The sequence below is a fragment of the Tyto alba genome, unplaced genomic scaffold (assembly GCF_018691265.1).
Source record: "Tyto alba isolate M040663 unplaced genomic scaffold, T.alba_DEE_v4.0 Super-Scaffold_2, whole genome shotgun sequence".
In the NCBI taxonomy this organism is placed as follows: Eukaryota; Metazoa; Chordata; class Aves; order Strigiformes; family Tytonidae; genus Tyto; species Tyto alba.
The window spans coordinates 27,271,136-27,297,004 of NW_024881282.1; the positions used below are offsets into that span (position 1 = coordinate 27,271,136).

The window sequence follows — 25,869 nt, forward strand, 5'->3', positions numbered from 1 at the left end:
TTAAATAAAGACTTTTTTTTTTTTTTTTGTTAATTTATTCCAAGTATGGAATATCAACTTTACTTTTCTGTTTGCGTTCTAAAATTGTTTTGGAAATAGATTTTAGACTTCCAAGTGTGTTTGCCTCAGAGCTTTTTTTTTTTTTTTCAGCTGGATCTACCATTTTAGGTATGTATAAAAAATTTATTTTCATTTATCATCTTTTTATCTTATCTATTTTTAAAAATTTCCTATATTGTGAACATATTCAAGACTGTTAGATGTTCTTAAAGGTTTCCTTGTTTACTGTAATGCTAGGTGGGGTCTGTACATTCTCTACAAAGGTATGAAAAGTCAATTTGAGGTTTTATAACACTGAAGTGCTAAAAATAGGTAAGAAGTAGTTCTTGATAAGCATCAAGACTAAGTAATCATAAATTAATGGACAATTAAAAAAATTAATGCAGCAATAGCTAGTCACCGAATTCTCTTCCTAGATTTGTTTTTTCAAAGGCAAGATCAAACCAGTACTATAATGCTGTAAACATCAGCTCCTTCTATCTCACAGATTATTAGACATCAATCCCCTAAATTCGTTCAAGTCAGAAACAAAGACAAGGGAGAAATTATTTTAAGCCACTTCTTAGCTTTTTTGTTATGGAATTCAAATGAATGCTCCGCATCTGATGTATTTGTGTTCCCAGGGTTTTAGTGGGTGGGGCTGGGACGCTTCCAGAAAGACTTGTGGGCTCAAGTTCTTGGTGGAGGTGCTGCTGAAAAAGTCACAGCAGCCGCTTGGTGTCTGCCTGTCTTTGCAATGCAGGACCCTCTGCAGCCTGGGCTACGGTGCAGCTTCAAGTCCATCGTGCCAAAGGAACACAAGCTCTTGGCAAGACAAGCATTTTCCCAGCTAGGTCTGGGTTATGCCTAGCCTTTCAGACCAGAATAATTTAATGCTGAGAAAACTCCAGTAGTCTGGGGGGGAGACCTAGATATCGCTGATGATGATACCATCATAAAGTCCCATCAGAGACAGTGTATTGTAGACAGGACAAATGCCAAATACACCAGACCATTTTATATTAATAAGCATCTTTCTTAGGTTCTCCTGTTAGACTTCTTCTACTTTATAAATAACTTTTTTTCATAAGAAATGGAGAAACTGTTCAGGGTGCTTAGCTGGGTTTTGGACATCTGGAGGACCAGTCCTCTTCTTACCTAGGAGTCTAAGCCACAGGGAAACATCTCCTTCCCCTTTGCCTATTCAGTTATCCCCAAAGTAGCTGAAGAGACTTGATACTCAGAGGGTTTCTTTCTAATCCTCAAAAATTATGAAGGAAGCCTGGGTGCTAAACAAGAGATAGCAAAGTATCTAGCTTTTTTTAATAGAAGTGCCTAAGTCTGCTTCCAGATATAGCAGTGAAGTATTTAATTTTCAGTATCTATTTAACAATATCATAGTGCAATGAAGCAAATGTTAGCTTCTCCTCTGATATGATCGTTTCAAAAACCTCTGGAAAAAGAGGTGGGTAAGACATTAAGAAGTATGCTTGGATATTAAAAATATATGCTGTTCACTGCCTTGATGCCAAATCAAAAGCACATCCTAAACATGTCCAAGACATTTACTGGAAAAATACAAAGGTCACAAGGTCATGATTAGCAAACAAAACATGATTAAGAGCAGAAAATACAGTACTAAAATACAAGATATTCCCAGGGAGTGGAAGGATAGAACATTTCTGGGAAAGAGCTGAAAAGTGAAAAGTATTTCACAGCCAATAAACAAAGTATGATACTTAAAAAAGAAAAAAAAAAAAAAAGAGCAGGCTATTTAGATTAATTTTAAAAAATTCATTTGTAGTGAAAAAGGTTAAAAAGGAAACAAAGATCAGTTAGTAGATTTTCATACTAGCACCCTAAGCATGCTTTAGTTGTCTTCATATTCACTTCCTCCTTCCATTAACCAATACGGTTCTGTCTGAAAACATCAGTATGAACCTTAGATAGGAAGGCATAAAACACAAAATAGGCCCCAAATTGGAAATTAGAATAATGAAATATGACCCTAAATCCTCACTGTTTATCATCATTAAAACCCAGATGTCTCTATTGTGTGAGTATTAGACTAACTGTCTTAACCAAACTGTATGGGAGGTAAATTCCAACTGCAGTTTCAGCTGGATATGGTTTTCTCCACTCTCAGTTTAAGCTTTTAGAGTAAGCTTCAATATTTATAGTGTCTGTTTAATGCATCATCATCTAAAGTAAGCTGAAAAAAGGTCATGTATTATGATGATTCCCTGACAGAAAAAGCGTTCTTTGGAGTTCTGCCTCATGCTTAATACTGATGAATGATTAAAGAAAAATGTTTAGGTCACATAACATATGAGCTGAAGAATAGATTAATCAGGTTGGAAGATTGGTTGCATTTTTTTGTGAGATATGAAGAGTAAATATACTAGCTCAGAAATCATGTGTGATTGAATGACTTGACTGAGTGAACACTGAGGTCAGAAGATGGAAAGAAAGTATGCAAAAGGAGAGGGAGATGTGAGAACAGGCAAAAGAAAGGTGGGAGAGGAAGAGATACTGAAAGACTGAATTTAGGATGGAGAGTCAATAGTAAATACAGATAGAGATGGAAGGGAAGAGAATTTGGAATATCAGAAAGAAGCCTGGAAAAGAACAAACCAAAGTGAATATAGAGATGTATATAACGTTTGTCTATGTCACTTACTGATTGAATTGATTTCAAAGAACCATTGACTGAATGATTTTGTGTGGTTCCTGAAGAGAATGCTGAGGACATGACTTAGCATGCTGTGCTGTCCTCAAATTCTGCTCACTATAGCTATTCTTGCTCAGATGGCATGGGAACTGAGGTATAGCCTGGCTGTTCATGCCATGCAGCTCAGCCTTGTGTCAAGCTCCATCAGTTGCAGGTATAAATATTTCCAATAGGCAGCAGTTTTGAACTGTAGATGCAGAGATAGTACACAATAATATTGTTGTAATTTATTTCTAAAGTTTCCAGCACATCTATTATCTTAAACAGATGTAGAGAGAGGAGTTATTCCATCTTGCGCTGCAATGTACCTATCTCTAAGATGAATCATTATCTCTGTTTAATGGGATAGTTACTTGTCTGAAGTATAAGGTTGTAAACTAAATAAAGTCTTTCTTTCAATTGTATTGTTCTCTGTTTTTCAAACTGAGAAAGAAGCAGGCCAGAGAGAAAAATACGCCAAAATAAAGACTGAAATGTTGCTCCTTGTTTGAAGAATCACTTTGACACAGTCAGAATATGTCAATGTTATTATGCTTTTCTTTGACACTGATGAACATGTCAAAGAACAGTAAGCAAATTCCAGGTGAGATTTCAGAAGTCAACTGATGTAAGTACTTCAAATGAGATTTCAATATTGGTTTTATGTGGAAAATTTATTTCCTAGGGAAACTGTGTTTTTCCTAAGTTCTTGTAAAAACTTGTATTTTGTAATACTAACAGCCAGTTTCAGGTTTATAATTGCTTTCATTTGGTCTTTCATCACTTACTTATCCTGACCATGCTGGGTAAATCTTGGCTCAGTATCATACATCTGGTTCTCTCTTCATCGGTTCCAGGGTGTGAGTCTGTGGGAATATTTCAGATTTCAGAGGTTATTCATGTTCAGCAGAAATAGAAAACAAACAAACAAGAAAACAAAGAAGTAGCTCTGAAAATAAAGTTCTCTTTCCCCACCATACATCGTTGTTAATGAATAAACTTTTTCAGTATTCATTTCTCTGGGGAAATTTGGCCCAGATTTGAGTTTGAGTGTGACTTTCTAAAAGTCTGGATGTTTGGACTGATGTTTCATGTTGTCCTGTTTTAAACAGAAGTCTGTTGCTTTAATACTAAAACATGTGTTATTCTCTCTATTTTTCCCAACATATATTGTGCATTTTTATTTTTTGTATTATTGTTATTATTTTTTAGACATAACTGTTAAATGACTATAAATCATACCTAATGGGTCTCTCTTCTGAAAGTAAATCATTATTGTAGACTCTGAAATTGAACAGAGCACAATTCTCTGAGGCTGAAACCCTGATGCCTCCTCCATGTGGGTCTGGTTTCAGATCAGATCATCTGTAAATTCATTTGGGAAATAATCAGGTAGTTTTATATCTTGCAAAGTTACAATCCTATAAAAATAAAAACCAGTAGAACCAGTCCTCAAATGAGGTGTCCCTTAATGGTCTCCTGATTTACAGTCTTTCAGTTAATTAAATTCTTATTAATTATTAAATACAAAATCTGGATCTCCTGCAAAGTAAACCAAGGAAGCAACTGTATCATTTAAAAAAAAGATGCTGAGAAAACCCAAACCTTCAATTGTAGTTAGTAAGAGTGAAGGAAACTAAGGATACTGATAAACACTATACTAAGTCTAATTTAAAAAAAAAAAAAATCTATTTCAATTTTCTTTTTCCTACTTACTTCTTTTTCTTAGGATAGAGCTGGATTCAGTTAAATTAGTCATGAAGATTAATTCTATGCTTTGGTAGCTGGATATCTGTATTCATGTTTGTGATATGGCTGCACAATGTCTCTCAGAACAGCACATGATTCATCCAAACAAAACTATTTCTAGTATTCCCTAGTAAACTATCCTGTAATCCTATGGACACAAAGTCCCAGGATGATGCAACATCCAGATGATGCCACATAAAATATTGCACTATTGGTTCTTACTGTCTACTTCTAGAAACATGTAGTGGAAAACTGTACGATATTTATCTTTATTGGGGAAGCAACACATTCTCTGTAAAAACAAATCATCAGATAGGGATGATACGAAGAAGAAAAAAGAATGAAGATTCTTGCAGAAATGAGCATTTGTGTAGGACTTCATGAGTTTCTCTGAATGTGTATGAATAATTACTCTATTTTAATACATAATTGACACTTTCAGAAAATGGTGACATATGCATCTCCCATCTTGAAAATCGCATTTTGTATACTATAAAAATTAGTCATTAACTAACATTAGTCATGAATTATTTTGCAGTTATTCTTCTCACTTGGACACATTTAAGGGGCAGTCTATGCTGTCCATTACGTTGACGAAAGGCTAGCTCAGTGTTTTCAGCTGTTCTTAGGGTACTAATTACACTAAGAAAAACCATGAATCTCTGAAGTCTAAAAAATCTATGTATTTTGGTAGGGGCTTGGGGGTTTGGTTTTGTTTGGTTTTGTTTAAATGGGGATTGGATTTTTGGGATACAGTATTTCAGTCTGTAAATATTTTTTATTACAGGGGAAAAAAAAAAAAAGTCTTTTCCCTGCTAAATTGAAACACATAGATTTCTAGGTTATTTTATCTTCCTCACTAACCATGGACTTTTATTGCCTGTTTAAACATTCATGGAATAATTTTATTGTGAATGCCTTGTTTTTTTAAAAGTTGAGCATATGAAACAAATATAAATGGGGCTATTCTTGCTTTTTCAGTTCCATTGAATAAAAAGTATGAAAATTCTTATGAATTAACTATTGATTTAATGCAGTGGAAAAGTTTCCCAAGAGTTCTGTATGATGAGGTTCCATTAGTAATTTCCAGACTAGAAAGCATTAGTAATGGTAATTAGTAATTAGAAAGCATTAGCTTCTTTAGAAGCTCAGTCTTTCTGGAAGCTCCTATTTTACATTCTGAATACTTCCTCTGTCCCTATTGCAAGCTCAGCTCTGATACTTTTAAAATGCAATAGTGAGTATCTTCCCTTAAAGAGACTGCATTATCAACAAGGTCATCATCAATTGCATTGTCAGAGAAGAGAGGTGAGAGAAAAGATACTGAAGAAGCATCGTGTGGAACTGGTATTCATTTCATCTATCTGCTTTTGGAAAGCTAGGTTTCTAGTCATAGATATCTATCTAAACTTCCTCTAAAATATACAAAGGGGACAAAGAACTCTGTCAAAGACAATTTATCTGATGCTAAGGACAGTGTTTGAAATAAAAAGATGCACTGGCCTCTAAATGTACCAATTTAGTTCCACTGTGGAAGGGTATTACATTACAAATAACTAATGGCCAGACTGAAAACGCCACAGCAGTACCGAACAGTGTAACACCTAATGCTGCACAGTACTTGACTGTAACTACGACAGTCAACTAAAGAGAGCAGAAAGTTTTAGTTAAAATTAAAATAGCATAATTGGTTTAGACTACACCCAAATCAACCCAAGGCTGAAGGGGGAAGAGTATAGTCATAAGAACAAACATTAGTCAGAGAAAAGCTATAAAGTTAAAAGATAGTGACTGCTCAAAGGGTACGAATATAAACAGTTGAAATGATTAATGTGCATAAACATTTCATAACTATATTTAACAACAGCAGAGGATTTGATCGATTTAGGAAGAGGATTATGTGATGGAGGGACCTGTGGTAAAATTGAAGTATAATGTAAGACTGAGTTCTCTTACAGTCCTATGTTAATGAAGGTTGAAGGCTGCAACTTTTTTTGGTTGTTTTAATGTTAATGAGGAGCCATGTCTGCTCCATTCTTTTACACCTACACAAATAAGGCAACTTCTCAAGTACTAAATCAGTGGTTAGTGAACTTAGTTTCATGTAGTTCAGTGGGTTCTATTCCTTTTCATATCTGAAGGGTTCAAACTCATCCTTAACTGCAGCAATTTATTTTGGAGTATGTCCAACTACTTAACCATAAACTGTCTCAAAGGACCTCATCTGTTCCTGCTGCAGTGAACACAGAGTCCATAACTAAAGCTTCAGCTAGGCAAAGAGTTGAAACACAGAGAAGGAATATTTTTAGTCTTGAGATTAGAGTACTTTATGCTGAAGGACAGCTGTCCCCAAAGACAGTTTACTGGTGTTATTGAATGGTTGCTTGACATGGAAAACAGGCAAACTTTAGAGGAGGGATTAGAACTGAAGAGTTTCACTTTCCAGGTGTAAATGCATGGGATTGCTATTATTACACTTACATTTGCTACTACTACTACTGCAATTGCAATCACTACCATTATTATTACCACTACTACTGGTTTTGTGATGTTGCCCTACTCAATAAACCTGTTGGTATCTCTTAAGAGACTTTAAAATGAAGATGGATTATATTGTTGCCCAACTTCTACCTCTATATTCATAGAAGAAAACTTGATACCAAATGTTTTGAGCTGTATTCAGAAGTTCATTGCCTCATCACAATATTTAAGTATGATCTGATTCTTTTCTCTTTCATGCTGCTTCCCAGAATATGATTAAATTTTCATCTGAAGTTTAGAAAGGAAATAGGATGTTATAGCCTGCAATACATATATGTAGAATTTGAGACATACGTATAATAATTTCTTTGTGTCTTTTGTCTATACTTTATTCCTGTGAGAAATTTATGCAAAAATGATCCTGAAAGAACGGTCCAAGAATGCTGTTAAGGAAGCCGTTCTTGTTTCAGACATTCTTCTGAAGAACTTCTGGGTGCCCAAATACCAGAAATTTCCTCACCTTTTACAGCTCTCAACAGTTATAGCTATGAAGAAGACATACATTCTCCCAGAACTAGACACTACTTATTCACAGAAAAACTCAGATTAGGAAAATTGTAGAGTTTCTCATTAAATCCTCACCTATCAAAAATAAAAGTGCTGTGTGCCAAGTGCATCATACAAACAGTATGTTTGGGGTGTTTGGCCCACATCAATCCAAATGTAATGGTCTTGATCTGTGAACCAGGAAAACAAGATTAAAACCATCTGCAGAGCCATGATTCCATCCTGATATGCATCTACCTGACTTGCTATCTATTCATGTTGCACCATATACAGGTAGTGCAGTGGCCTGCAGCAAGCTCAAAGGACTCTGCAGTCTGAACCCTCTGATGCATGGGTCCCCCCTCTGCAGTGCCCTTGCAGGCCAGCAAAGCATGCAGAGTCAGAAGCAGATTTTGCAATTTTGTTTTGAAAGTATAGCATGCAGTTCTTGCATCACTGACCTCTGGCTGTGAATCAGTGTAGCCTGAGGAGAGTGGAAATCAAACCAACCTTGATAAAGATACTCACTACCCAGTCTGTTTTGGCTCAGACCTGCTGTGCTTGGGAGGACTGGACTTGAAAGAATTCAAACTGCCTCGTGCCCAGATGTGGCAGGATAGAAGAGTCCTGCTGTGCTGTCTGCACTATCTCTGTTTCTCCAGGAGCTCATGAAAATGCAAAAAGCACTCGGGTTTTGTCCTTACCAAAAGAAAAAAAAAGGCTTTCTGAACATTCTGAACAACCTAATATTGGGATTAAACCCCGTTGTTTTTAGACAGCATTCTAACTCCTTGAAACATTTAATGATTTTAAGTTCTGCTTCAAAAGTCTGTCTTTTATAGGGGTTTATATCCAGGGTTTTTGTGTTCTCCTATATTTATGCTAATAGAGGCTGCAGGCAGGAACAGGTAGGTTTGAACTTTTAATTTCTCTTGAGAAGAAAGTATACTCAGCTTAATAATGCCTCTGCTGTGGCATTACAAATCTTGCTCTGTGCATCTCTAAATCGTTCTTGGCACAAAGATCCTCTTGAAGGCATTCAGTGAGAAGGGTTTATTTTGGCTGTCTGCAAAGAAATAAAAGTCCATTCAAATCTGGACATATGTTGGGCTCTTATCAGTTTTCACAGAATGAGGTACTTATTTCCATTAAATTTAAATGGAATGGGATGAGGTCCTTATTGGTGTCAGGCTTTGATGCCTAAAAATCACATAAAAATAGATCAAATGTTGATTTGAAGTATGCTTTATTTAATAGACCTTCATTTTGATATTTGGGTGTAAAAGAAAGAAATGAGACAGCAAAAGACTGACCACCTATTACTATGCAATATGATGGCATGGTCCTATGCCCAAGTATCTTCCCCACATGTGCTGCCTTTGCTGTTCTGTCTTGTATCTATTACAAGACTTAGACTGACTCCCAGCCCACTGGGGTCATAATGTGACAGCACAGCTGATGTTTCAGGTTAACTGCTCTTTGGTTTTGCCCTGTTGGGAACTTCATGCACAGGAAAAACAGGATCTTATGGTGGCAGAATAATATGCAGACCTGTGCTAGTTAACTTGTTCTGATAATGGTGCTGGTGGCATTATAAATGCCCTGCTCAGGCATAACTTGTCTGGAATGAAACCATGTGGCCAGAATGCATTGCAAGCTCTTTGGAGCCAGGACTGTTTGTTTTGAATTTGGCTAATGAATGGGTGATAATCTTAGGACTCCAAGGTGTTACAAAACATGATAAAGATTGAGAAAGTGAAATCAGTGGTGGTGAAGGACTGTTAACTGGGATATAGAGAACTTTTTGACAACATGTGACACATTGGCTTTAATGTCATTCTTAGCACAAATGTTACAGTAGAAAAGAGAACTCTCTAAAAGAGTTGACCTAGTAAGAATGATATGAAGGTATTCCACCATTATTATTATTATTTATTTCTTTTTATGCTTATAATAATTCAGGTGCTTTCCAAACAGAAAAGCTACAGGCCCTGCCCCGAGGAGCTCACAATCTAAAGGTGGACAAGGAGAGAGACGTGAACGAGAGGGGGTCCACAGAGAAGTCAAGAGGCCAAGATGGAAATCAACCATATCCTAGCAATCAAATGTGGTTTGAATGCATTGCTGCAAACTTATACAAATGATTTTCCAATTACTGCTCATATTTTTCCTTCTGGTTCAACTAATTCACTCTTAGGTGCCATGACACAGATGGATGCTCAGGAAGGAAGCTTTCAATATGTGAACTCAGAGAGAGTAGCAAATTTATAAAGTAGAGCTGGAAAACTCACCTATAAGTATAGAGATTAGAGGGGTTTGTCTGGATTTTCAAAACTCAGTTCAGTACCAGGATCATTTAAATCCAGAATGGTATGGCTTTAGGTCAGGTCCTACAAGGTGGGAGTTAAGTGCGATGGATTCCATCTGATATGTAAGTGTTCTCTATGCATCTGGAGGTTCCTTAATACAGGCTAATATCAACTACAAAATCTATTATAGCAGGGCTAGGGAAGTTAAGAAAGAAATGCCCACACTGATGTGTTATATCTATGTGTTTCCAAGAGAGGAGAAGGATAGTGCTGAGAGTTTGAGGGTGGTCATTCTTAGGTCAGTTGTGAAATTACATTTTTAATAATGTAGGACACCAGTCACTGATTAAAAAGAAACATACTGTTTAATTTTAAAAATACTGGTTTTGACTAAGACAATGTCACTCATCAGTTATGAAAAATACTATTAGGTTTTCTTTATACATTTAAATGTCTAAGTATTTTTTTATAAAACCTCCAGTCAGGTTCCCCCAAACTCTGAAATTGTCAAAGAAACTCTCTAAAGGCTTGCCTTTAAAAACTTCTCAACAAATTGCCATATTTCTCCAGGTACTCAAGGGATCATCATATGCTTGTTTATTCCTGAAGTATCTTTCTTTTTGCAAATATGGGTGTATTGTGAAGGCAAAAGCTAATAAGCAGTTGAATATTAAAGTGCATAGGTTGTCCACATTTGAAAAAATAAGTGGTTGAAGAAGCAGCAGCTGTTGTGGTTACAGATTTCCATCAACTAATCCATCATCAGTTTTTAGCAAGCCACAGATATTTTACTATAAGAAACATTTTTTACAGTCTTCAAATCCCATAAATGCATTTCTAACAATGAGATGAGGACAGGGATAATCCTCTTGCTGGGAGGAACAAGCTGTAATTAAATAATCAATAGATTGATCTTTCATAATTTACAGGTATCCATATTCCTTCAAAAAATAAAAGAATATATTTTATCTTTTGATTCTGTATAGCTTGTGAAACAAATCAAGTTTCTAGCAATTTAAATAAACGACTCTAATAGCTTGACATGAATTATGCTGACAGGAGCCACTTATGGTTATTATGGTGCCCAGAATCTTTTAAGAACCTACAAAGTTAAAGGCTTACAAGTCTCTTAAGCTACTTTTTATTTGCATAGAAAAATATTTATCATAGGAGTCAACTATCATATGAGAGAAATTGCATTTGTTGTAATTCAAAAAGAGCTAAAAAGTTTCTGTGGGTTATTGCAACAGTACAAGAATACAAGATGCTTCCATTTATTAAAAAAAGTAAAACAAATTGTGAAAGCTAAAGCAGGCTACAAAACAGAAGGCCCCCATATTATCTTTCTCTTGACTACTATGCTACAAGATCATGTGCCACAGTTGAGTACTATAAAGTGTAATTCTGCATTTGCTAATATAATTGCCCCACCCCACCCCCCCAAGCACTATGCAAAATATATATATTTGTAAATGCTTCCTTCTGTAAGCATCACAACCTTGTTATCACATAATCACCCTGATCAATTGTTTCCTGTTTCCCATCACAGTCAATGCTAATGTCCAACTCCTTGTCTGGCTGGTCCTGCAGTGTGGCTGGATCTGAGTTCTGTAACTCTATTTTCTCTGTTTCTGAAGCACAAATGCTTCCCTCTTCCTGTGAATCTGAAGTGTCACCATTATTTTGTGACTCATCTAACATGCATTTTTCATCAGGACTTTGGATGTTTAATTCACAGTTCATGGTCAGCTCTCCCTCTTCCAGTTCAGCAGTTTTCTCACATCGTTCTTCTGCCTGTTGACGGGAAACTTCTTCAGAAACGGTGTATATTTTATTTGTACTCTGCTCCACAGAGTTTGTTTTTGATCGTCTGTGAAACAACCCAAAATTTTTTATGTCTGTTACAAAATTAACACGCTTTTGTTTCTCCTTAGTGGACTCGGACACCATCATTGCTGAGCCATTGCTTACATTATGTGCTTCAGAGGCAATAGTGGCTGATCGTGGGTGAATCATTGTTGTTATGTCAAAAAGGCTGAAGGTCTTTTTCTTTCCTTTCTTGTTTCCTTTACTCTCACTATTTTCTTCATTTTCTGACAGAGAGGTAACATCTTTGTTCATCTTTGCAGTCTGCAAATTAGACAGCTTGCTTCCTTTTAACAAACCCAGAACTTCAAAACGGAAGCTGGAAATATCTTGTTTTAACTCCTAAAAATTAGGAAGAAAGAGGAAATATCAGAGCATGAAAGCTAATTTGACTTTTCCTCTTGTAATTAAAAAAAAAAAAAAAAAAGGAAAAAAAAAAAGAAATATGCTAGGGATCAGTAATAAACTTCACCATCCAGATAATACCTGGTATCTTCAAGGTGCTCTGCAGACTGTCTAATGGGTCTTCCAGGTGAGATGGAAAATTCAGCAATTTTATCAAATTAAATGTGCCTTAGCCTAGACTACTCATCGAAATCACCAACTGTGGTGGAGGAAGGAGCATGGACAACTTGAAGACCTACAGCCAATCTGCTAGACAATATTATCCCATCATAATAACAGCATTTTGATCAGCTCTTAACACCGTCCCTTACACACACACAGGGACACAAGCATGCACAGGGCAAACGTGTGCACACTTCCTTGTGAGCAGCAGTGCAGGTAAGTCTTCGTGCATTTCCACTTAAAATTTAGCAACTAGCTTAATTTTCTCTAAAGGGTTATTCATAGAATCATAGAATCATTTGGGTTCAAAAAGACCTTTAAGATCATCAAGTCCAACTGTAAAACTAATGTTTAGGTTAGGTTATGCTGATAGCACACTGATGTTTTCATCTGCTGCTGAGACTTCAAGGACTCTCCAACTCCGCATGTCCTGCCACTGCACAAGTGCACAAGAAGCAGGGAGGGAGCATGGCCAGAGCACCAGACCCAAGCTGGCTAATGAAAGATTCCATATCATGGAACGTCATGCCCACTATATAAAGGAGGGGTGGTCGAGAAGGGGCTCTCTTCCACTTCTGGGATTGCAATTGCAGAATCTTGGTATTTTGGGATCACTAGCCGGGAACGGGCTGGGTATTGGTCAGCAGGTGGTGAGCAATTGCACTGTGCACTGCCCATTTATATTTTCTATTACTGTCATTGTATTCATTTTATTACCATTATTAAACTGTTTCTATCTCAACCTGTGAGTCTCCATTTACCCCTCCAATTCCCTCCCCAATTCCCAGGTCAGGAGGGAAGGGTGGGTGAGTGGCTGTGTGGTGTTTGGCTGCCAACCAGGCTCAAACCACGACAGCTTGTTAACCCTTTCAGTGAAGAAATTTTTCCTGATATCCAATCTAAACCTCCCCTGGTACAACTTGAGGATGTTTCCTCTTATCCTATCACTTTTTACTTGGGAAAAGAGACAGACACGCACCTCCCTACAACCTCCTTTCAGGTTTGTTGTAGAGAGCCATGAGGTCTTCCCTCAGTCGCCTCTTCTCCAGACTAAACAGCCCCAATTCCCTCAACCACTTATAAGACTTGTGCTCTAGACCCTTCACCAGCTTTGCTGCCCCTTGACACACTCCAGCACCTCAATGTCTTCCTTGTAATAAAGGGTCCAAAACGGAACACAGTGTTCCAGGTGTGGCCTCACTAGTGCTGAGTACAGGGGGACAATCACTCCCCTAGTCCTGATGGCCTCACTATTTCTGATACAAGCCAGGATGCTATTGGCTTTCTTGGCCACCTGGGCACACTGCTGGCTCATAATCAGCCGTCTGTCAACCAGCGCTCCCAGGTCCTTTTCCTCCAGGCAGTTTTCTAGCCACTCTCCTCCAAGCCTGTAGTGTTGCATGAGGTTGTTGTGACCCCAGTCTAGGACCTGGCACTTGGCCTTGTTGAATCTCATACAATTGGCCTCAGCCCATCAATCCAGCCTGTCCAGATTTGTCTGTAGATCAGATCAACACTCCCACCCAACTTGGTGTCATCTGCAAACTTCATGAGGATGCACTCAATCCCCTCAAACAGATGTTTGATAAAGATATTAGATAGAACTGGCTCCAATACCAAGCCCTAAGGAACACCACTTGTGACTGGCTGCCAACTGCATTTAATTCTATTCACCACAAATCTTTGGGGCCAGCCATCCAGCCAGTTTTTTACCCAGTGAAGAGTACACCAATCCAAGTCATGAGCAGCCAGTTTTTCCAGGCGAACGATGTGGGAAAATGTCAAAAACTTTACTAAAGTCCAGGTAGACAACATCCACAGCCTTTCCCTCATCCACTAAATGGATCACCTTGTCATAGAAGAAGATCAGGTTAGTCAAATAGGACCTGCCTTTCCTATACCCATGCTGACTGGGCCTCATCACCTGGTTGTCCTGTACATGCCGTGTGATGGCACTCAGGATGATCTGAATGAAGGAATAATAAAGGAAGTAGTTCAGGCTCTGGCTGTATCTTCTGTATGTGTAAGCTGGGGCAGACTAATATAATTTTGAATGTTCAGAGTTTGAGGCACGAATAGTAACAAATATGTTTGATGCTAGAAATACACAGTGATAGATACAAGCATTGTGATATATATGGCCCTGTTCATCTGTGTCAAGGATTTTAATATTTGACTGCTTATTTAATTTTTCCTTCTTTTGAATCATATAAAATATGTTCTGTATACAAATAAATGCACAACAGTACTCTGTAGAAGAAAAATTGTATTTCCTAAGGTGCTGAAGCAATTTGCACAATGTTTTAGCAGATATGTTGTTACACACACTTAGTCCCACTGTGGCGTCCCCTTACACGGTCACAATTCAAACTAGATGATAAAACTGATTATTGCTCCAGCTAAAGAAAGGAGACTTGTTGGAGTCCATGTAGAATGCTATCTGTGTGTGGTCCATCAGGACACAGACACTGCTCTAGGAAGCAAGTTATATGCTACCTGAACAACTGGTGAGTGTGAGAAATATGCTTCACAGTCTTACAAGATCTTACTAAAACACCTATAAGCATATAAATAAGTGCATACCTTAAAATTTTCTTCTGTCAGTCCTTCCTCAGTTTTGGCATCTCTTATCATTGCTGCAACATATCTCTTAACCAGATTTCTCATAACCTCCTAAAAAGATAAAATATTGTGTTAGCTTTCTTGGTATTTGTTACTAAACTTACACCCCCTGGGCCTAATTGGACTTCTTTGTGCTTTAGGAACATGGCAAAAAATGCACACACCTTATATCTGGTTGAAAATTTGTTCTGCTTTTCAATAGAAAGTGCTGATATCAATTATCCTGAGAAGGGTTGTACTGAGTTTGATCAAAGGTATGTCTCATGTCAGTAACATGCAGTCTGACAGTGAGAAGTTGCTGATCCCTCATGAGGAGTGTAAGTCTAGTGTGGTTGTATAATTTTATTTCCAGCTACACTTTCCCAAGCCTCCCACGATATAAGACTTTCTGAATCAGAAATGATAGCTCTAAGTTTAATGGGCTGTGACAGGTTTTCCTATGTATTTTGAACTCATGTAAACTTTCAGCATCCACAGATCCTCTGACAATGAATTCCACAGTATAGTTGGAATAAGATTCCATTTGGGTTTTTGTTTATTTTTAACCTGCTTTCTGATAGTGTCCATTGTTGCCTTCTACTTCTAAGAATCCTAAAATTATTTAGGTTGAAAGAGATGCCTGGAACCATTCTGATCCAGCTCCAGGCTATGTCTAGTCAAGTCCTGAATAACTCCAAGGGTGAAGATGCTGCAGTCTCCCTGAGCAACTTCCAATTCTTTATTACCCTCACCACGATGATGATTTTCCTTACAGAATTTCCCTTCCTGCAACTTATGTCCTTTGACTCCTATTCTTTTGCTGTGCACCTTCAAGAAAAATCTGGCTCCCTCTTCTCTCTAACCACCCACTTTGTTATTGAAGACAGCAATTAGATTCCCCTTAACCTCCTCCAGGCTGAAATCTGAGCTTCTCCTTTTATGTCAGCCCTCTAACCGTCTTGGTGGCCCTTTACTGGATTTCTTCCAGTTTGTTAAGGTGGCCCTTTGCTGGATTTCTTCCAGTTTGTTAACATCTGCCTTGTAATGGGGGGCCCAAAACAGGACACACTGCTCCAGATACAGTCTTACAAGTGTGGGCTGGAGGAGAATAATCACTTCTCTCAAAGTTCTGCCTACAGCCTTACTAATACAGTTTACTACATGTCTGGTATTCAGTTTGTGGATAGATGGTAAACAGCTGCTCTGTGTTCACCTTCCCCACAATTTTATGTTGTACTTCCCACAGCTGTTTCTTTTTTCAGGTTGGAAAGTTCCTAGTTTACCTAGTTATTTCCCATATGGAATCCATTCATTACGAAACCTACAAGCATACACCCCACATCTTGTTTAACTTACAGCCCTTTTAACAAAACAAAAATAAATCTGAAAATTATTCCTTGTGCTACAATAATCTTGAAAAATCAGAAGCTGAAGGAGGGAGGATGAAGAAGAAGAGCTTACTGGGAATCTAGGCAGAGGGGTTATTAAGAGACAGGCAGTTGTCTACTGGGGACCAGAGCCGGAGAGATGGAGAGCAGATTCTGATGGAGCATGTCAGTGAACTGCACATATGGTCCTGATGGATACCATCAGGGAGGTGGGACTATGTGTTTGCTTTTTTAAAGGCAATCCATGTTATAGTGGGCAAAATACTGGTTAGTATATTATCGCACTAGGAAATATGCTTTTGCACCCCAAAAGTAGACAACCCTACTTCTCACATGCTGTTGTTGGAACACCAAAAAATACCATGGTCATTTGCTGAGGATGAAATAAGTATGCATTTTGTGCTGGGTTTTTTTTTTCTCTTTTTTTTTTTTTTTTTTTCTGCTTTCTCATTTAATTCTTCCTTTTTCTCCCTCATGAATAGGTGTTGGAGGCATAAACGTGGGCCTATACCTGGTATTGATGATGTCTTCTCAGATTGTCAGCTGCACGCCTCTGAAAAAGAAAAGAAAAGAACAAAAACCCATGAATCCCTGACTGATATTAAAATACTTATAGCATAGCAAAACAGCAGGTCTGTGCAATATGTGGCATCTAGCAAGCTGAGAGACATGGTTCAAAGTCCATTGAAAATGGCAGTGCTAGAGCAAAGCTTGTCATTAGCTTTACAGAAGGAAGAATGTTGTTATTATGAGGGCAAAATGGATTTTCTACATTTTCATTAATGTGCTGCTATTCCAGCATTGGCATGGATGTGGTGGGGCAGTCAGGTCTCTACTTGCAGAGTCCCAAAGTCAGTGATCTGAGATAGAAAGGGAACAATGTGATCATGTCACTCACTTGCACTGACTGAAACATATTTTACTGAGTTGAGAAAAGCTTGACATAAACATGGTGTTAGCAAGATACTCACTATGGCTCCTAACGTCTCATTTAAGACAGAGCTAATCAAAACTTGCACAATAAAAACATATTAAAGAGAAAATTTCCTGCATAATTCCCTATTAAAAACACTTGGTCTCAGAGAGGGGTATAGAAGAAAGAAACTTAGTTTGCAATGCAGAGTTCCGTGTTGATAAGGAGGTAGGGTTGCATTAATTATATTGCCGTATCTAAGTTCTGTCCAGAAGGAGAAGGGGGAAAAACAGGCCTGAATTTCCTAGTCCTTGAATTATTGTTGTCCTCAACAGCATACTGAATCACATCTCCCTATTCTCTACCTTAATTATCCCTCACTGGTGAAAGAAAGACTTATAGTATTAACTTGGCATCTTATATCTGTTACTGGCAAGAAAAGAAGGTGTATGACCACTGATTATATTTCTACGAAACAGAACACTTGCAGCATCTTAAAACAGGATAAAAAGACATCCAAGGGACTTGTTAAAATTGACCTCAGTTGCATAATGAGACAGGCACAATAATGTATTTTTTCATCTTCTTTTACATGAAACCGATTGGCAATTTATGATTAACAATTTCCCTATACTAGGAATCAGTTTACACTTCAGGTTGATTTCTTGTTTGTAATTAATTTGAGGGATGCCATAGCTGTGTGTTTGGGCTTGGCAAAAAATAATACAAAGGGGAAAATCATCATTTTCTACTCACTCTGAACAGCTTCTGTGGGGTAGGGCTTTACACAGAAGCATATTGTCTTCAGTATTTTGTCAGACCATGTTTGTGTATCTATGCCTCATCCAAAGAGAAGATGGAAATTCTCTGTGCTTAAGGGTGGAGGGGTGGGTGACCCTGCCCACCACTGGGGCCGGACGGGGCAAGGCAGCCTTGGGAAGGCCGATACCCTCCCACCTCCTGTCTTTAGCCGATTTTTAGAAAAAAATTTCTGATTTTTCACAATTGACCACACGATGGAGATGTTTCATCATTCCTGCTGAGAGAGTACTAAGGGAGTCCGTGGCTAAGAGAGCTCTCAATGACAGGTCTGACTCACAGGTAAAGGGAAAAACACTTCAAGGGGTAATTGAAATGCACTTCAGTTCAGGTAAAGCTAATAACTCCTAGAAATAAAACAAATGCTGATTCTTGTCTCACATGATACCTTCTGCAGTTGCTGTCTGCTCTGCTTTAGTTTACAGTGAAATGTGAAATAAATGCATAGGTTTAATTCTGTACCCATAACAAGAAATAGCTAAATAAGGTTTATCATTTTTTTGGCAACTGATTCTGAAACTCCAGGAAACAGAGGCTGTGGCTTTTCCACTCAATGCATTGTCAACAAGCACAATTTGGGATGACTATTTAAACAAATTTATTTGTGTAGTAACGTGTCCAGAACTGTTCTACTGCTTAACAATTGTTTTCAAACAATACCACTGAGAAGATGAAAAAGAATGCATTTAATGGTGTGCCTTTATACACAGACACATTCATACTGCACAGGGAATTATGCATGCACATAACCTATGAAGGTTACTACCCCCATCAGTTCCCTATCTCGTCTTCAAATGTTCAGATTCAGTCTCCAGTTCATAATCACCTTTTGATTACTTCTGAAAGCAAAATAAATCTTTGCTTAAACACATCTGAAAGTCAAGCTGTTCACTATAAATAAAATGGCATTAACACTCATATTGTTCTTATTTAGTTCTCAGCCAGCCTGCTTTTCTCTACCTGGTCATAGTCTAATTTGTGGTTCAAAACTTCTTTCAGGTAACCATTGTGCTATATGCATGAAGAAGTGTTGAAAACTATGGTTGACAAAGGATAAAAGTTAAATCTGACTAAAAACGGCAATAGGAGAATAAACACTCTTCTGATTACAGTGTTGTACGAGATCATGAAATTGAAGGGGCTACGTTTATCCCTTTCTGAGGGAGACACTAATATCCTTTAAGAAGCTTTAATAGTAGTTCTATTAATAGTGATAATAATTTTGGTCTTCCTGCTTGTGCAATTCCTAGTAATTTGAACTGTTTGGAAGAAGAATCTCTTTAGCAGTCAAAAATTTTATAATGTTAAATTACTTCTTTTGAAGTGTTTTATCAAAACTGTAACTTTTATAAAGCAGGAGTTCAAATTTAACGTCTACATTTAACCTCAAACCTCTGAGTGACAAAGCTCCAGAAAATGTAAAGATTGTCTGAAGTCATGCGATATATTCCTCATTGTGAATAGAAGCATCCCATAAAAAGAGTAAGAACTTGATAAAGAGGTGTCCTCATGAAAGAGGCTTCCTTGACTATGCAACAGACACTTGAGATTACTTATTTCCATTCCAGGTGTTATTTCTTCACTCAACTTTCAATAACACACATTACAGAGAAAATACAGAATATTTATATTGACTTAGGAGATGCATCATTCTCCACTTGGAGAACAAAGAATAGGAGAAGGGGAAAGAACATTTTCTATGACAAATTATAATAATTATTGTGTAGGTTGCTCGGATAAATGGAATAAAAATCTGGATACATAGAAAAGAGGTAACTGCCTATCTAAACATCAGATGCACCAAGAAAAAAAAAAATTACTGAAGTTATCCCTGACAATCCTTTTCATTTTCTCCTCTGAAATCCTTGAAATTATAGTAAAACACTTTTTGGCAACTGATAAAACATAAAGTGGAATGTAATTTGAGGGAAATATTACAATTTATTCCAGTGGGACTGGAGTTTCTTTTCTTATATCTCTTCTTTTTTAAAATAGCAGTGTATTTCAGATGGCCAACAGGAGTAGCCTTGAGACACCCAAAGGCCTTGGGCAGTCTGGAAAATTTCAGCTTAATCAACAGAATTATATTACTAATCTGTTTTTTGCAAAGGTGATCTGACAAAGTTAAGAGAACTGATATATATACACACATATATATAAAGAGCAGCACACACCATTATTTCAGAGTTTTAAGTGTAGATGATACTTTGTGATAATAGCTAAAGAGAATGCTGTATATCTGGGATATGTCAAAATGACAGAAAATAAAAATGTGCTGAAATCTGAAAGATAGAATATCTCTGATTAATAGCAGAGTTGAAGGACTAGTAAATCACATGCAATCATCCTGGCCTTCCTTCAGCCATAGCTGTGGCTAGAGAAGCTGCCATCAGCATGGATAGGCAGCATGTTGCTTTGGAGAAAAAACATGTCTCTTGAAAAGCTCCCTTTAATTCTACCACTCACTGTTTCAGCTGTCCCAGTACAACAAAGGATGGCAGAACTGCAGAATTGACATCCAAGGAGAAGCAAATGAATCAGCTCTCTTCAGAGGCACTTCACTTCCCTGCAGATCCTGTTCTTTCCCATGCTAGCTTTGTTAGAAGTGTCACTGTAGATAATCCTCCCAAGCAACCAAGACAAACTTATTTCTGCTAACATTTTTCTTCTTCGTATAAGCCAGATAAATCCTTTCACTAGGATGTCTGTTGTAAACTATACTGACCCTGAACCCTTTCTGTACAAGTTCTGCCTGCATATAATGAACTTCCAAGTGTACACTTATATTTATTTTTACAGTGAATTTTTGGTGACATATTTAATACATCCTTGAGTCATTCCTAGCTCATGATTCCTGGCTTTTTAGTACTGAGGTTTCTTATGCGATTATCATGCTTGATCCTTGAAAAATGCTGGCTTTAACAAGCCAACTCCATTCTGTATATCGTCTGTTTTGTATCCTCGAGCACTGACTCAGACTTTGGATGCACACTTGCTTTTTCTACTGGAAAACACCATAGTACGTCACCACTGATTAGAGCTTCCTAATAAGAAAGTTAGCATTTAGATGTTTCAGAACAAAATGTTTTGAAATTTGAGTTCTGCCTTACAGACAACCTGGCATTCATACATCCATATAGCAAATTTAAGAAAATGAGTCTGAAGCAGAGTCTATAGTGTTTTTTTCCCAGTACTGGCCATAGGAAAGGAATCGGAATTCATAATGCAGGACTCAGTGAAAACAAGTTGGTCCAAACAAAGCTTATCTTGTAGCTCTGAAGCCAGTTATTACAGGAGAGATTCCAGTGAGTTGGAGTCAGAGAGCTGTCATCTGTGATTCCTGAACAAAAGGCAGAGAAAACTCTTCATTTCCCTTTAGTTGAAAGGGCATAGAGGTTCTACTGTGATGCAGTTTGTTAGGACAACTCAAAAAGTTCTGGGAACCCAAGGTTGACCTGTAGGTGATGGAAGTAAGTTTTTCAAAACCAGAAAGCAGCACATTCCCCCAGGGCAAACTGTGGGATCACCATGGTGTGCCCATTCATTCTCTGATGACCTAACCTCTTGGGGAAAATCCAGGTAATAGCTTCTGGTTTACATCTACCCAAACTGTGTAAACCTGACCACGGGAGTGAATAGTGGCTCTCACACTCTGATGGGTTTAGACAGATTTTCCTAATGTGGAAATCAGAGTGTATAGTGCATATCCACATCTTATCATATTTTGAAGCTTGAGTGCATAACTGTTCCAAATACAGATAGCCCTAAAGGGCTTCTGTTCTAGCTGAGGAGCTAGCTGAAGAACTTTGTAGTTTTATGAGATGCCCAGATGTCTGGACTGAATCTGCCTTGTCAGCCACAGCCACTCACTTCTTCCAGGCAGCTAGAAGTCTTGTTGCCATGATGGCTCTGCTGCTGACCCCTCTGCTTCAGAGGAGTTTCAGCTATACTTGCAGCTAAGTACCTATTTGGTAGTGGAAACTAGCAATGGGTATGGCCCTATTGTCTCACAGACTTTGGAATTTTCACTTTCTCTCATCAAACAATTTTTTGAAAAAAATTACTCTACAGAAGTTAACCAAAAATGTCCTACATCTCTCCTTCGCCTATGTCCTCCACTCTCCAAAAGTTCAGTAATTAGTGGTTCACATTCAAAGCATAAGGAAGCCAGATTCAGCTCCTTCTATTTTGTTCTCCCAAGAGAGCACCTTTCCCACCCAGGGTCTTAATGATTTTGAGTTGGAAATCTCTCCTGTCAGAACTGTTATGCTTGGGGTAAACAATTAAATATCCACCGGAAAACAGAAATGAACCTGGGTCTCCCTTAGCCCAAGATATTTGCTTTACTTGGCACCTACTCCTTCTCTCTCCCAACATAAATTCCATTCTGAACCTGAAAAGTCTGTCCCAACAAAAGCTTTTTTGAAACTGGTACATATTAATGAAAAAGTTTGGGGTTTAAAGATTTTATTTTTTTTTTAATTAAAAAAAAATAAAATTCTATTTAGAAAAATTCCTAAACAGCTCTGTGTTTAGACTCCCTGGCTTTTGACCCTTTGCTGCACCATTTTTCCAAAACCCAAGCTGATGATTTCTAGAAGGCAGTATTTATGTACGCCAGCAGGAGGCAGCTGCGGGAATCAGGGGGTGATCTTTCTGAACCCCTTTCCTCTCCATGCCAGTCAGCACAGGGCTGAGAGCACCCTACCTCTTTCTTTATTATTGCACAGATCCAGAAATGAGTTTACTCCAAGACCTGCAATCTGAGAGGGAAAAAAAAGGAAAAGAAAAAAACAACTTATCCTGGATGAAAAGTCAGACAGAAAATATTGTCCTGAAGGTTTTCCTGGGATGTACAAGGGTATTATGGATCTGTCTCAGTCAAACAGGGTTATTGTGTTAAACAACTCCAGACCCTTAGCTGCTACACACTGGCATCACTCCATTAATTTTAATATCATCCTATCAGTTTACACTAGCTAATCATCTCTACCAAATGTTTAACAAATGCCTAGAAGCATTGCCCACTCCCCCACACAGACAAGTACATCACTCCTTTTATTTTCTCTTTCTAACAAAATCTCACATTTTTCCTCCTGTTCGTATCTGCATTTATTTCTTTCCCTTGCTAGGTTACACAGTGATGTTTTATTTTTGAAATTCTTCACCATTTATGCTATTTCATGTCTATTATTTTTATTTATATCTGAATCACTGTTTGTCTCTCTTCACTGCTTTTCTAATGTTATTTTTAATGGTTTTTTTTCAAGTTTCTTTCCTGCAGTCTATTACTGGTTTGTTTCAATGTCATCCTCCTGCTTATAAGCTTCTTTTTCTGGCTCTTTCTTTCCTGTCTACGAGTATGACAGCTAAGTAAAGAATACTTTGCTTTCACAATGTAGATACTGGCCAACAAGATCAGGATATTGCAATAAGCCTGATTAGAAGCTTTCCACAAAGAGGACAAAATCCATTTATCAGCTTAGAAACTGTGAATTAGTTTTATATGTCACTCTTCCTCTTTATCGTAAATCTACACAGCCTTGTGAACTTGTTCTTCCAAGTATATCTGACGATTAAACTGAATGCCAGTGTATGACAGGAGAATATGTAGGAAAATCCTATCCTTATTGCTCACTTCTCAAGACAGTGGGCAGAAATACAAAGAAATGATCAACAGAGTAATGGCCCAGCAAAGAACTGTATCGTAACCCCTGGCTTCTTTGAAATTAATAGAATTTTTGATACCAGGGTCAACAGCATGAGGACTTTTTTCTATAACACTTTTTTCTTCCCCTTACCCACACAAGACAATCTCATACTCTCATTTAATCCTTTGCTATCTCAGTTCCTAACAGATTTCAAAACATTTATATTCACCAAATCCTTTTAGTATAGGGAAAGTGCCTTTATCCACATTCTATCCACAATAGTTTTCTTCATGTTGGAGTTGGCTAAATGCAGTCTAGTTACTGAGGTACTGACTCGCTCACTATGGGAAATGCAGAAAATATTGACTAGAGCAATTTAGTTATTGGTGGGTTAGGTTATTGCCTGGATATTTCCTCTGACAATATAGAAAAACTGTGCTGCTGGCTAAGGTATCTCAACTGGATAAATTTAAAGGGGACAAATTCAAGTCTGCTTTACCCACTGCAGCTACCAGAAGTGTGTGGCTGAGATATTACACAGGCATCTTCTGAATCCAGGTGCAAGACTATTCTTGCTCCCCTTGTGTGTTTTTTCCCCTCTTTTTTTTTCCTAGAAATTTCACTGCTAATCAGTACTATTAGGATAAGGTACCAATGTGACTCTGAAATAACTCTACCTGTAAATTCAAGTAAGCAATTCCAAGTAAATGCTGGATTTCAAAATGTTTTCTTTAATGGGAACAGCTTTTGGTAAGAATGCTTTTTATGTTAAACCCATTTCATTACATGTAGAGACAGAGAGACAGAGACTATCCCATGACAAATACTTTATACACAAATCTGTGGTTCGTGATATGTCAATGATAGTTGCACTGTGATGTTTGAATTAGAGACCATCAACCACACCTCTAGGATTGACAGGCAAGTATACACATTTGATTTCTCCTATTTGTACTACTTTTAGTCTTTTTTGCACTATCTACAGATGAGGCACAATCATGGTTCATATTCTCATTGCACAGGAATACGATGACATGAATGTAAAAAATAAACATCTGCTAGAATTATTCTCTAACTCATATGCACATTATTTGACAGTTTGAATGCTCTGTAAGGCCAAAAGGCTCATCTATATAGCAAAGAGGAGGACTACAGGCAGAGTAAAACACAGGACTTACCCCTATTGTTCCAAAACTTTCAGGCTTTCTTCTAATTTTTTTCTTGCAAAGGTGTCTCCATAACCATTTGATCAGATACCACAGAGACTTTGGGCTTGGTATAACATTAAAAGGAGTGGGTAGAGTTCCTCCTTCTTCAAAGTAACTCATCCAGAGTTTTGTTCGAGCAAACTTCCACTCAATGTCTGCATGATCCTGCACACAAGAAACACAACACCAGCACAGATGTTGCTGTAATTAAGGAGGTGAAACAAACTTCTAGAAATTTCTGAAAACCTGAAACTATGAAAACTATGAAACCCTGAAATACTAATGAATTTTCTTGTTAAATTACTGGCATCTTCTTTTGACAGAAGGTCTTTAACACAAAGCAAAGCTAAGCTGCTTTACTTCAGTAAAGAGATGCTAGATATGTACACTATATATCCACTTTCAACCTTTCTTTCCTTGCTACAGGCTTTTAAATAATTAAAAGTCCCTCAAACAGCAAAGGATAATTACAAGCAGAAAAATGCTACATTTCTGGAAGAGATGTTTTGTTATAATAGCAGTTCATTATTCTGCATAGATCACTCTAATTACTCCGCTGTGTAGCAGCTTAAACAAGTCTGTAAGTCTCATGCCCTTTCTTAGTAATTGCCAGCCCCAGATACTCACAAATAGGCTATCCAATGAATCATGAAGCTACTTAAAACTGTTCAGTCAAGTATCTATTTTTTGTCCTTCTTCAGAATTATATATTTGGAATGGGTTGGGAGTGGGTGGGTATTTTTGTTTGAAATTTTATTTCATTTGGATTCTATATAATATTGCATGAGTTTGAAAACTTTCAAACAAAACAAAACTAAAGTCCATGGAAAGATTGCTAAATCCTAGCAGCTGAACAAGAAGTTTAAATCACTAATATTAGATTTCATCAACAAACATAGTAGTCAATAACTTAAACTACTGGTCTAGCCCTAGATTTTAATATTTAGCCACAGTAATCAAAACAGTAATTTACAAGTTGTAGTAGGAAAAGTATTCTATGTGTAGTCTGAGTTTTGATGAAT

General features: G+C 37.6%; 1 protein-coding gene across 2 annotated transcripts in view; it reads right to left on the bottom strand.

Moving 5' to 3' along the window:
* Nucleotides 1–9,478: 9,478 nt before the first annotated feature.
* The window catches only part of TRPC4 (transient receptor potential cation channel subfamily C member 4), a 156,066-nt gene continuing 139,675 nt past the window's right edge, over nucleotides 9,479–25,869 (bottom strand). For both annotated transcript variants that reach the window (XM_032982900.2, XM_032982901.2), the window contains 4 exons: nucleotides 24,818–25,012; nucleotides 16,768–16,809; nucleotides 14,851–14,940; nucleotides 9,479–12,042 (listed from right to left, as the gene is read on the bottom strand). In XM_032982900.2, coding sequence (XP_032838791.2) covers nucleotides 11,326–12,042; nucleotides 14,851–14,940; nucleotides 16,768–16,809; nucleotides 24,818–25,012 — 1,044 coding nt within the window. In that variant the 3' untranslated portion in view covers nucleotides 9,479–11,325. The remainder of the gene's footprint in view (nucleotides 12,043–14,850; nucleotides 14,941–16,767; nucleotides 16,810–24,817; nucleotides 25,013–25,869) is intronic.